The 12,814-nt window shown below is 51.6% G+C and overlaps 1 protein-coding gene across 2 annotated transcripts in view; it reads left to right on the top strand.

Moving 5' to 3' along the window:
• LOC119316956 (protein PHYLLO, chloroplastic-like) overlaps positions 1-10,401 on the top strand; it is a 26,606-nt gene extending 16,205 nt beyond the window's left edge. For both annotated transcript variants that reach the window (XM_037591347.1, XM_037591348.1), the window contains 12 exons: positions 5,941-6,066; positions 6,140-6,277; positions 6,348-6,456; positions 7,382-7,534; positions 7,618-7,881; positions 7,984-8,151; positions 8,313-8,456; positions 8,538-8,999; positions 9,131-9,427; positions 9,503-9,660; positions 9,771-9,878; positions 10,076-10,401. In XM_037591347.1, the coding sequence (XP_037447244.1) occupies positions 5,941-6,066; positions 6,140-6,277; positions 6,348-6,456; positions 7,382-7,534; positions 7,618-7,881; positions 7,984-8,151; positions 8,313-8,456; positions 8,538-8,999; positions 9,131-9,427; positions 9,503-9,660; positions 9,771-9,878; positions 10,076-10,337 (2,389 nt within the window). In that variant the 3' untranslated portion in view covers positions 10,338-10,401. The remainder of the gene's footprint in view (positions 1-5,940; positions 6,067-6,139; positions 6,278-6,347; positions 6,457-7,381; positions 7,535-7,617; positions 7,882-7,983; positions 8,152-8,312; positions 8,457-8,537; positions 9,000-9,130; positions 9,428-9,502; positions 9,661-9,770; positions 9,879-10,075) is intronic.
• Positions 10,402-12,814: the final 2,413 nt, after the last annotated feature.

The raw sequence follows: 12,814 nt of genomic DNA, 5'->3' as shown, positions 1-12,814 counted from the left end.
AACGGTGCTGGCCAGGGCAGGCAGGGGCCCAAGCGGAAGAAGAAGAGAGGGCTGGGCCGCGGCAATGGCGCGACCCTGCCCACCTGTCCTCCGCACGACCCGACGACCACCGCGTCGGCCGCATTGCTCCCAGATGACCGCGCCGCCGACCTCGTCAAGTGCTTCAACTGCGGACTCGCTGGACACTCCCAGGTGGCATGTACCCGCTCCCAGTGCTGCTTTGTGTGCTCCGACCCCGACCATCTGGCTGCCCTATGCCCTGATGGCCGATGTCGGAGGAGTTGATGATGTATGGCCATGGGATCGAAGGCCTTGGCTTCTTCCACATCGAGGTGCCTAACATCCCCCCGCCCTCACCCTCGCTTCTAGCGATTGTCACTGTGCGGGATGGGGTGGCGTCTCCGGAGATGATCGAGACCGAGCTCAACCACCTCTACCACTGCTCCTGGGACTGGCAGGTCACTCTGCTGGTTGACAACCAGTTCTCGGTGGTGTTCTCTGACATGGTCAGTGACGGCTATGGTACCCGCAGCGATGACATCACCCTCGCGCTCAACAAGCTCGTGGTGGACATCTCTGTGCCTATCCGAGACCCCTTGGCAGTGGTGGTGGTGGTGGATGAGCTCTCCCTCCGCAAGGAGGAGGAAGTGCGGGTCAAGGTCAAATCCCTTGACTCGTCCAAGCTTCGTGCCACGATTCGGGTGTTCTTCAACGACCAGGGTTTTGACCTCCAGATCTCTCCCGAGCCGTCCAACCACATCGGCCGCCCCCGCATCCCTGACGACAACCTCTTGGGGGTGGCCCTGGTGGTGGGGGCACGGGGGGTCATTGCAGCGACCGTGATCCCCGCCACGGCCACGACTCTGGCTCGGAGGACGGCGATGAGGAATACCAGGACAGCCCCTGCCGCGAGCAGCCTCCTGTCTCCACCGCCAGGGGTGGCGCAGGGGCCGGCCGCACTCTCGGCCCCTCCACTCCCCGCTGATGGCAGCGACGTGTCGGACATGAGTCTCTAGGTCTTCCCGGCTTCATCCCGGCGCTCCCCCGCTGGTGCTATCTCTGGCATCCCCACTGCGCCCTCTGCGGAGATCGACTCGCCGCCCCCTGCCCTGATCTCCCTGCTGCTCCTGCACTCCCCGAGGTGGAGGGGTGGGACCGGGACCCGCCACCCGCGACCCCTCCCACCGAGCCGACCCTGTCGGACCAGGGGGTGACTGATCCCCCCTGGTGCCTATTTGGCTCCGACCCCGCAGGCTCTGGTCATCGTCAGGTCCTTGGCTCCTCCAACCCTGCCCCCGAGCTCCACGTGCACCGCCCTAGGTGAGGAGTCGGCTGTGGTGACCACCCCTGTGGCCGCCCCCCACTCCCGCCTCGGACTGCGGCCTATTCCAGGCGAGGCAGATCGACCTCGTCCCCGGTGACGTCCTCTCGTCGCAATGCTCGGATCGAGGCGACCAGGCCGGTGGGTAGCCCAGCTCTGCCTATCCCCGAGCGGGTAGAGCTCCGGGCCGCTGCCTGGAACCTTGAGGCAGGTACTCAGTCCATCCTAGCCACTCTTGCTACTTGCTTGTTCTCTGCTCTAGAGTCAGCTCCGCTCGGCCACCTCGTAAAGGTGGCAGCGGACTCGGCCATCGTGTTCAGGGGAGAGGTCGCGCCCCCGTTAGTTCAGATTGAGGCAATTCGCGCGCGGGAGATTCTCGATGGGTGTCTTGCGAGACCCGCGCGCGCCATCAGTCCTCCTCGGGTGCCCCTGCCGGGGCTACCCCGAGCATCCAGCCGCGTGCGGCGGTCGATCTGGTGGAGATCCGGGGTCGTACCCGCTCCCGCACCGCAGCCCTCCGCGCCCAGAGTGCATCACCAGTCTTGGGGTCAAGCAACCTCTCGATGGATTCGTGATGCGGACCCTCTTCTAGAACATCCGTGGCTTCGGCCAAGACGGCCGACGCCGCCAACTGATAGAGTACATGCGGACCGAGCGAATTGACATTGTGGCCATCCAAGAAACGATGCGTACGGAATTTTCCCTGTCGGAGCTCGAGCATTTGAGCTCCGACCTATTTGCTTGGCACTGGCTCCCTTCTAGTGGGAGTACGGGCCACTCGAGTGGTATCCTTCTAGGGGTGAAGGATGCCACCTTTGAGGTTGGAAGCATGGACCGGGGCGAGCTCTTCGTTAGCATGGAGATATTCGAGCATGCCCTAAACTTCAAATGGGAGATTATTGCGGTGTATGGCCCGGCCGATCACCGCCGATCCGAGGCCTTCGTCGCTGAACTTCGTAGGAAGGTGGCAGCCGCCCAGCTACCGGTAGTGGTGGGCGGCGACTACAACCTCATCCGGACGGAGGAAGACAAGAGTAATAATTTGGTCAACTTCCCCCGGATGCAGATGTTCAATGACTGCATCGCGGACATGGGTCTTCGCAAGCTCGATAGAGTAGGGGCCAGGTTCACTTGGACCAACCGACAAGTGGAGCCGACCCGCTCAGTCCTAGACAGGGTCTTCGCTTCTCCTGAGTGGGACATTCGTTGCCCCCTAGCATCGCTTCGGGCGATTACGCGGATTGGTTTCGATCACGTGCCCCTTCTCCTCTCTTCGGAGAACGAGTGTCCCCTCCTGCCGCCCCGCTTCCGCTTCAAAACCTTCTGGTTGCGCCAACCTGGGTTTGTCGCAGCGGTGGCCGCCCGATGGCGCGAGGCGCGTGATGCTCCTCATCGAGCCCTCTCGGCCGTCGACTCCTGGCACTTTTGTGCTAAGCGGTCACAACAATTCATGAAAGGATGGGGTGCTAACGCGGGTCAGGACAGCCGCGAGCGTAAGAAAGCCCTACTTGAGGCCATCCAATCCCTCGATCTGCGGGCTGATGCCGCAGGCCTCTTAGCCGAGGAATGGATGCTTAGGTATGACCTGGAAGACCAGCTCACGGTCATCTACACGGATGAGGAGGCTTACTGGCGCTTGCGGGGTACGCAGAATTGGGTCCTCAAGGGGGATGCCAATACCGCCTACTTCCAGGCCATCGCTAACGGCCGGCGACGTCGTAACTCCATCCCGCTTCTTTGGGACGGAGAGACCCTCCTGCAGCGGCCGGAGGACATCCGGGCCCATGTAGACGGCTTTTACAGAGACCTATTCTCTGCCTCCCCTCGAGGAGGTCTTGCCCTTGCGCAAGACATTTGGCCGGCCCACAGTTGTGTCTCGCATGCAGACAATGCGGCCCTTACGGCCCCGTTCTCCGAGGCTGAAGTGTGGGCGGCAATTAAGGGCATGAACCCCTCTTCGGCCCCCGGTCCGGATGGCCTCCCAGTGAAATTCTTCCAGACCTTCTGGGAGGTAATCAAGCCGGAGGTGATGTCCCTGTTTGAGGAGTTCTTTGTTGGGTCCATCGACCTCAATAGGCTGAACTTTGTGATAATCACCCTCATCCCCAAAGTGACCGGGGCTTCGGATATCCGCCAATTTTGGCCGATTACCGTGATTAATGTCATCCTCCGCATCCTCGCGAAGGGGTACGCCATTAGGGTGGCCCCCATTGCCGACCGGATCACTCACCCTGATCAGTCGGCATTTATCCAGGGCCGATATATCCTTGACGGAGTCCTGGTTTTTCACGAAGCACTCCATGAGGTTCACACCAAACACCTCAAGGCAGTCTTCCTGAAACTGGATTTCCACAAGGCATATGACACGGTCAGTTGGCCCTTCCTTCGGGAATGCTTGCTCGCAGGCCACATTAAGGGCATAGTCCCGCATCTTGCTGAGGGGAACGGGATCTCCCTTCTCCAATATGCGGATGACACCATTATCATGGTGGAAGGCTCGGCGAGCGACATCATGAACTTGAAGTTCCTCCTGCTTTGCTTCCAGCAGATGTCTGGCCTCAGGATCAACTTCGACAAGAGTGCGGTGATGGTCTTGGGATACTCCCAAGACGAACTGCACAACATCGGGATCGGCTTAATTGCCAGCTTGGGTGTTTCCCCACGACTTATCTGGGGATCCCCATTAGTGATCCGAGGCTCACGGTGGCAGAGCTGCGACCCACGGTGGAGAAGCTACAACACCACATCGAGCCCTGGCAGGGCCGGTGGCTCTCGAAGGTGGCCCGGACGATGCTCATTAACTCGTCCCTCGCCAGCCTGCTCTTATTCATCATTAGCTTCTACAGCCTTTCTGAGACTCTACATCATGAGATTGCCACAGTTCAGGGGCGCTTCTTCTAGGCCGGCGAGGGCGATAAGCAGAAATACCACATGGTTCGGTGGTCGGAGATCTGTATACCGCGCGACCAGGGTGGTCTCGGGATCATGTCCTCCAAACGCATGAACATAGCCCTCCTGACACGGTGGCTATGGCGGATTGCCAACGGAGAGGGTGGCTTGTGGCTTCGCCTCATTCAGCAGAAATACCTCCGTGGCCAGCCTCTCGCCTTCTGCCAGCAGTCTGGGGGGCTCCCAGTTCTGGCAATCCATCATTCAGCTCCTTCCTGTCCTCCGCATCGGAACCTCGATCGCGGTTGGATCTGGCACCGCCACGAGGTTCTGGTTCGGTAGATGGGCTGGGGACATGCCCCTCGAGGCCCGCTTTCCCGACCTATTCACCATCGCGGTTGATCCGCGGATTTCTGTCGCAACGGCCCTTATTGACTTAGGGCAACTCGCGTTCCGGAGACCGTTTGGCGCGGCTGAGAACGCTGATTGGCAGGAGCTGTTAGACTGCATTGCGTTACACGAGCCTGATCTTGAGATAGAAGATGACCGTTCCAGGTGGCGTCTAGAGCCTTCTGGGCAATTCTCCACTAAATCTCTCTACCAGGCCATCGCCCCTTCGCCGGGCCATGAGGCGCTCACCACCATCTGGGAGATCCGGCTCCCCTTGAAGATTAGGATATTCTTGTGGCATTGGATCTGCGGCCGCCTCCCGTCCGGCGTGGAGGTCCTGAAACGCAATGGCGCCGGTGATGGGCGGTGTCCGCTCTGCGGGCCTGAAGAGGATTCGAACCATATCTTCTTCACCTGCGTGTCCGTGTAGTTCCTATGGAGCTGTTTCCGCAAAATAGTGAGTGGAAGCTGGGACCACAACAACTTCCCCACTCTCTTCGCCGAACTCCAGGCGTTAGCACCCTCGGTTCGCCACATTAGGTGGCTGATCATCGGGGTGCTTGCCTGGACGCTGTGGACTGTTAGGAATAAGCTTGTGATTCAGCGTATTCAAATGGTCTGGTTACTTGCAGCTTTGGCGGCCGCTTAGCTGTCCCCGGGAGAGAGATGCCATCACCTCCATCATCACCCAGCTTCGTGCGATGGCTCTCCGGATGGCCCCACCGCTTCCCCCACCACCACCGGAGCCGGATTAGATCTTCTCTACCTCACCACTGCCATTTGTGTGTTGTGCGTGTCGTGCGCTTGTGTTGGGCTTGTGCTGTGCCCACAGCTGAACCTGGGTTTTGTCCGTTTGCGTGTATGTTGGACCCTGCCTGCGGTGGCGTTGTGTGCGTGTGCGTGTGTTGTTCGGTTGGTACCTTGATAACTTTGTGCTCGGTGGTTGCTTTATTTATAAAGCAGGGCGAAAGCCTTTTTCGGTAATTCTCCCCCTCACCTCCAGCCATCATGGAGCAGCACTCCTCCACAGCCGCTGCGGCCACCACCTCTTGGAAACCTAGCTCCGATACCATATTGAATTTTGGGGGAAAATATCTGCCCCGCTCCCCCCCGCCCGCCCGCACACCCTCTCCTTTTTATTAACTCTTTTCAGTTTAGACCCTGTACAACCAGAGTATTACACACACACACACACCCCAACATTGATAAAATGGTGTCTGTTAAGACTTCTGCCAGTTTTACATAATTGGTTACGGAGTCAGCTTTGTTATATGATGAAGTACTTCCTAGTGTTGACTGCAAAATTTTGTGTCTCACCGATGTCACCGGTTGTGTTGCAGAGTGAAGCATTTTTTGGTTCAAACAAAAGCAGAACTTCATGATACATTGGTGAAGACCCATGCAGAACACCTTGATTGTGTGGTGGAAGTAGAGAACCAGATTGATGAGAATGCCAACTTTCATAGGTTTACATTCAAATCTGTTCTAACAGTAATTTAGTCTACCCTGTGAGTTTATATGTTTCTCCTTGTTCTGCAGAACTATAAGTATGTTCGTTGATAATACTGCAACCCACTATCTGGATTATCTTCTCGGGGATCCGTATTCTAGCACTACGAGTGATTTAGATCGCATGTACAAAACGAAAATTCATGCAATAGAGTACATGTTGTACAGGTATGTCCGTAACCAATTAATATGCAGCCCACTCATCCCTGGCATTACCCTCAAACCTTCTTTTGCACAGAATCCAGCTTTCTGCGCCTCGTACTTCAGGAATTTCAGATAGCAGTTGTTTCCATGAAGGCTTCATTCTGAAGCTACGTATGGATGACAACATTGTAGGATTTGGTGAGGTTTGTTTTTATCACCACTACAATTTATATGGCATCTTTTATTTATGCTAACTTAAGTTGCCATTTTGAGTTGCAATAACAACAAAGCCTTTCAGTCCCAAACAAGTTGGGGTAGTGTATGTTAGAGTTATATTATGTTTTATGTAGCCTGTATATTTTCTTCACACTGTATGAGGGGTTTCCTGCATATTTACCACATGCACATTTATATATATAGGTAAAATTGGATGTATCAATGTTGTCTTGGGAGCCTGTTAAGGCTCGTTGGATCATCTTATATTATAGGTGTGTATCAATGTGTGTGTATATATATAGGAGAAAACAAATCTATCAACCAATCGCTGGTTAACTGCTATCTTGGCCATTCAATGCTTTGAGATGCGCATGGAAATTCCACTTCTCTTCCCTTTCTCCATTTTCTGGTTACTGGCGCTCTCGCATCGAGACATCCCTGTCTCTGTGCAGTAGTCTGCTGATTGCAGCGGCTTGGTCGGCTTAGTGCGTCTCCACCTTGAATGGGTGGCACAAGCTGAATGACTCCCAAAATTAGTCTTAATAAACTGAATAATTCCCAAAATTAGTCTTAATAAACTCCAAATAATATTCCAACATTTTTCCAACTCTTTTTATTTTGAACAAGTTATATTATCTTCTCTCACTAATTTTCTTCAGTGAAAAATATCTGAATATTCTGAAAAAATTCAAAATGTATTGAAACCATGGTACGCAATAAATGATTCTATTAACATCCTAATTTATAAAATGGGATGTGACAACCTTCCTATTTTACATCTTACAGAGTAAGGTTATTCGAGTTAATGCCTTTTCAGTTTTTTTTGTACTAAAGTTGTACAGCTGTGACGAGTAATATGGATCGGAGGGAGTACTTCAAACTTAAGTATCTTTTATACATTTCATATAACAGGTTGCACCAATCGAAATTCACCAGGAGGATATAATAGATGTTGAAGAGCAACTTAGGTTTCTGTTTCACAGAGTGAAAGATTGTGAGCTAGATGTTGTTCCTTTGTTGAGAGGGTCTTTCTCCAATTGGATATGGACAAACATTGGGATTCCTGTAAGATAACTCGAGAAACTTGGTGACCATTCATGTCTGACATCTCAAGAGATTGAACTCCTCTCTTTCTTTTTCCTTCTCAGCCTTCTTCTGTATTTCCAAGTGTCAAGTGTGGCCTGGAGATGGCCATTCTTAATTTGCTGGCGTCACAGCGGAAATGTAGATTATCTGAAATTCTCACTGGTTCCAACCCCTTACTAAGAGATCAGAGTCTGGTGGAATATAATCAGAACAGTTCTGCAGGCATACATATCTGTGCACTCTTAGACTCCGACGGTACTCCGATGGAGGTAGCACTTGCTGTGACTAAACTTGTTGATGAAGGCTTTACCACAGTGAAACTGAAGGTAGTTCTTCCACTTGTTTAATTGAACTTTTTTCTGTTTCAAAATATTATATCTGCTAATCAAGCAATATGAAGAAAATTATTTCTAAAATCTCTTGTGAAGGTTGGACGTCGTGCAAGTCCCGTTGAAGATGCAGCTGTTATTCAAAAAATAAGAGAGGTTGTAGGATATAAGATCAATATCCGTGCCGATGCAAATCGAAAATGGACATACAAGCAAGCAATTGAATTTGGATCCAGAGTAAAAAGCCTTTGTTTGCAATACATTGAGGTAACCTACACTTTATTCATCTGCTGTATTAGAAACTTCAAAATAGAGAAAATGTGAAACTCGACTTCCTTTTGCTGCACCTTATTATTATAGAGCTCCCATTTCCCAAGCGACATTCATCTTGTTCTTTCTTGGGAATCTTCATGTTTCTTACTTGACAGGAACCAGTGAGCTCTGTACATGATCTCATCAAGTTCTGTGAAAACAGTGGTTTGCCTGTTGCTTTGGACGAGAGTATCGACAACCTTAAGGGGGATCCAATCCAAAAGCTTCATCAATTTGTACATCCAGGGATAGTTGCTGTTGTAAGTATAAACTCTGTGAGCTATTTCTCAAGCTTCTCCTTTCATTTCTATATTTCACCTTGTTTCCATCTTGATGGTCAGGTTATAAAACCCAGTGTTGTTGGCGGCTTTGAGAATGCAGCTCATATAGCAAAGTGGGCTCACATGCATGATAAGATGGCTATCATCAGTAGTGCGTACGAGAGTTCTGTAGGTTTGGCGACCTACATACAGTTTGCATATTATGTTGACAGGCAACATGACCTAATCTCCAGACTAAAGAGATATGATTCATGTGGAACTGTGGCTCATGGGTTTGGAACATATCAATGGTTAACAGAAGATGTATCAGAACAAAAGTTAAAAATTCTTGTTCCCCCGCTTGGTGATGGAATGGGAGCTTCAGTGGAAAATGCCCATGGCTATCTCCACCACTTAAATATAAATGATGAGAAGATTGAAAAAACATATAGTGAAGAAAAACTAAACTCATATTCTATCCAAGTCGACGGGGATCATTTTTCTTATGTAGTTAAGGTTCAAGAGGCTGGTGATTGTACAAATGTAAGTATCGCTCAACTTACTTAAAAGAATGTGGTTTATGTGCCTACCTTGTTGTACAAGATATACTGTTTCCCCCTAGGAGATAGGATAGTGCTGCTGCAGTAACCAGTGCCATGATTTAACCCATGTAGGATAAGGTCGTTCTTTTTCTTCATGGATTTCTTGGCACAAGTGAGGACTGGACTCCCATGATGAAAGCTCTCTCTCCCAGTGCACGGGTCATCGCCGTTGATCTTCCTGGCCATGGAGAGTCCCAAATTCTGCAGCACGATGATGAAAATTTCAATCAAATCTCTCTTACAATTCAATCAGTTGCAGACTTGTTGCTGAAGTTGATATGCAATATAACCGATGGAGAGGTGGTTGTTGTTGGCTACTCAATGGGTGCAAGGATTGCACTCCAGATGATACTAAATGAAAATCTAAAGGTAATCTTGTCAAGATTGCAGCTTGTTTGTTTCATTCTTTATTTGAATGATCCTAAGGTAGTCTTGTCAAGACAGATTAGTGGAGCTGTTTTGATATCGGGGAGTCCTGGATTGAGACATGAAGCAAGTAGAAGACGACGTACTGCTATTGATAAATCACGAGCTCAATTCCTGTTGACTTATGGACTGGAATGTTTTATCAAGACATGGTACTCTGGAAAAATGTGGACCAGGTGGAGGAATTAACTTATTTGATTTCTTGACTCTACGGTAGGAAGAAATTTTGCATAACATGTACTAGTATTTGACATGCCTTTTCTTTTTGGAACCTTTTCTTTTGCAGTCTAAGAGAACACCCACAGTTTGATTCCCTAGTGAGGACACGCAGAAAACACAGTAACATCACGGATCTATCTAAGGTTCTGGCTGACTCGAGCATAGGGAGACAAAAGTAAGATTAGCTTCTGCTCTCAGTAAGATTTCCATTTAGCAATATTCATGTGGCCATAAGATATTCAGTTTATCAGTACCGATGAATTAGTAAAACATGGCGCACTGATAGCATAGGTGACAAACATTTTCATAGGTGCATTGCATTGCATTTTGCATGAGAAGAAATGCAACCTCATGTAAGTGTCCATGTATCAGGTCCCTGTGGGAAGACCTGAAACACTTGGAGAAGCCTGTCCTCATCATTGCAGGTGAGAAGGACGTAAAATTTAAAGAGATAGCAGAGCGAATGTGCAGCGAGACAAGAGAGTACGGTGAACGTGAAGCTGATTGTCGTAGCAATCAGGAGCTATGTGAAATGATCGTTGTCCCGGAAAGTGGCCATGCTGTGCATGTTGAGAATCCTCTCCCCTTAGTTAGAGCCCTGAGGAAGTTCTTGGTAAGGCTACACCAGCCTTAACGCTTTAGTATCCGGGATTACAAAGCAATAGAGTCTGAGAAATTTTTGAACTACCAGCTTGGCAGGCTGAGTGGTCGGATTATATTTGTGGGCTATAAATGTTGCCGGGAGTAAGGGGTTTTCTTTGTGTCTCAGTCTGCTGTTGCGTAGGGGTTGTAAGTTTGTCACTCGGTTGTTGGTGGCAGCCCGTGCTAAGCGTCGTACCTTGTATTTGCGCGAGTCATGAGCCCACGGGAATTACAGGAGTAATTGGTCCGTCACTCAACAACGACAACAAGATTAAGAGGATAGTGGTCCCAGGAGTAATGCTACATATACGGGTTGTTTCTACAGAAGATTACGGAGGAGGTGATTTAGAGACATGCTATTAGTTGGGGGATGGCCCCCCACCTGAAATAGGGGGGCAGAGAGATTTTTGACGAATCACAAACTGAGAGATTTTTGACGAATCACAAACTAGCTCGCCCGTAACAACCCCGTAAAGCCCTGTATGTCGATTATTGGTGGTCCCAGCCTATTAGAACTGGTACTCGCATTATTTTTTAATTTATTTTGGTCCTTTTGGCGAGGATACATTTCCATTTGTAGAGAATTATTTGGTGCATCAATAATTATTGATCGTGCACTAGGCACATATATATAGGTACAAGGGGTGCGACCGGTGTCTTGTCTCTCAAGATACAAGTATATACAGGGGGAGAGAGACACTACAGGTGCAGCATACAAAACCCAGACCTACGTACATGTACACACATGTTCACCCCCCGCAGTCGAAGTGTCACCGGTGACGCAGAGAGTGGACCGAAAGCCCTCAAACGTCGAGGTGGGTAGTCCCTTCGTCATGACATCGACGAATTGCTGATCAGTGGGCACATGGAGAACTCAAACACGACAAAGTGCGGCGTGCTCCCTGACAAAGTGAATGTCGAGCTCAATATGCTTCGTTCGTTGATGATGGACAGGGTTGGTAGCGAGATACATCGCGGAGACGTTGTCACAATAAACAAGCATCGCCTTGGTAACCTCGCATAACAACTCCTGAAGTAGCTGTCGTAGCCAAGAGCACTTCGCGACGGCGTTGGCCACAGCCCTGTAGTCAGCCTCGGCGCTCGATCGTGAGACCGTGGGTTGTCGTTTAGACGACCACGAAATCAGAGAGGGCCCAAGGTAGACACAGTAGCCGGAAGTGGAGCGGCGAGTGTCGGGACACCCAGCCTAGTCGGCGTCGGAGTAGGCGACAAGGCTCAGGTGATGCCGTCAGGGTGAGACCCATAGCTGTGGTGCCACATATGTACCGAAGAATATGTTTCACCAGAGCCCAATGAGTGTCGCGAGGAGCATGCATATGAAGGCACACCTGCTGGACAGCGTACTGAATATCCGGACGCGCCAATGTGAGATACTGAAGCGCACCGACGATGGAGCGGTAGAAGGGAGCGTCAGACGCCAGAGAACCCTCGATGGCGGACACCTTAGCCTTCGTGTCGACAGGCGTAGTAGCAGGCTTGCAGTTAAGCATGCCCGCTCTCTCCAGAAGCTCGTAGGCGTACTCCTGCTGGTGCAGGAAGAAGCCAGTGGCCCGGCGCACAACCTCAATGTCGAGGAAGTAGTGGAGAGCCCCCAAGTTCTTGAGGGCGAACTCGGTGCCGAGGCGAGCTGTAATCTGCTGAAGGAGCGCTGGCGAAGAGGCAGTCAGGATGATGTCGTCGACGTACAGGAGGAGGTACGTGGTGGCGGGACCCTGGTGATAAACAAACAGGGAGGCATCGGACCGTGTGGACCGGAACCCCTGCTGCTGAAGGAAGGCCGTGATCCGCTGGTACCAGGCCCAAGGCTCCTGCTTCAACCCGTAAAGAGAACATGAGAGCAAGCACACGTGGTCCGGATAGTCGGTGTTGACGAAACCAGTAGGCTGCTGATAGAACACCTGCTCGTCGAGATGGCCATGCAAGAAAGCGTTAGACACATCGAGCTGGTGGACCGGCCAGGCGCGAGAAACAACGAGCTGGAGAACAGCGCGAATCGTGCCCGGTTTGACAATTGGGGCGAAGGTGTCGGTGAAGTCCACGCCGGCACGCTGGCGAAAGCCGCGCAGCACCCAACGCGCCTTGTAGCGCTCAAGGGAACCGTCGGGGTGAGTCTTGTGGCGGAAGACCCACTTGCCAGTGATGACGTTGGCACGGGGAGGCCGCGCAACAAGCTGCCACGTACGGTTGCACTGCAGGGCGTCAAACTCCTCACGCATCGCAGCTGGCCAGTTCGGATCCTGAAGGGCTGCGCGAGCGGAGGTGGGTAGCGGAGACGGTGCCGAGGTGGACGCAGCACACGCGTACTCGTCCGACGGGTAGCGCATGCTGGGACAAAGTGTCCCGATCTGAGCCCGAGTGACCACACCGGTGAGGGGTGCGGCCGCAGCGACAGGGGCCGCGGCGGGGGCTGCAACAGGGCCCGCGGCGGGGGCGGCCAAGGAGGCCGCG

The sequence above is a fragment of the Triticum dicoccoides genome, chromosome 6A, assembly GCF_002162155.2.
Source record: "Triticum dicoccoides isolate Atlit2015 ecotype Zavitan chromosome 6A, WEW_v2.0, whole genome shotgun sequence".
NCBI lineage: Eukaryota > Viridiplantae > Streptophyta > Magnoliopsida > Poales > Poaceae > Triticum > Triticum dicoccoides.
The sequence above is the reverse complement of the archived record's forward strand: the minus strand, read 5'-3'. Positions and strand labels throughout refer to the sequence as shown.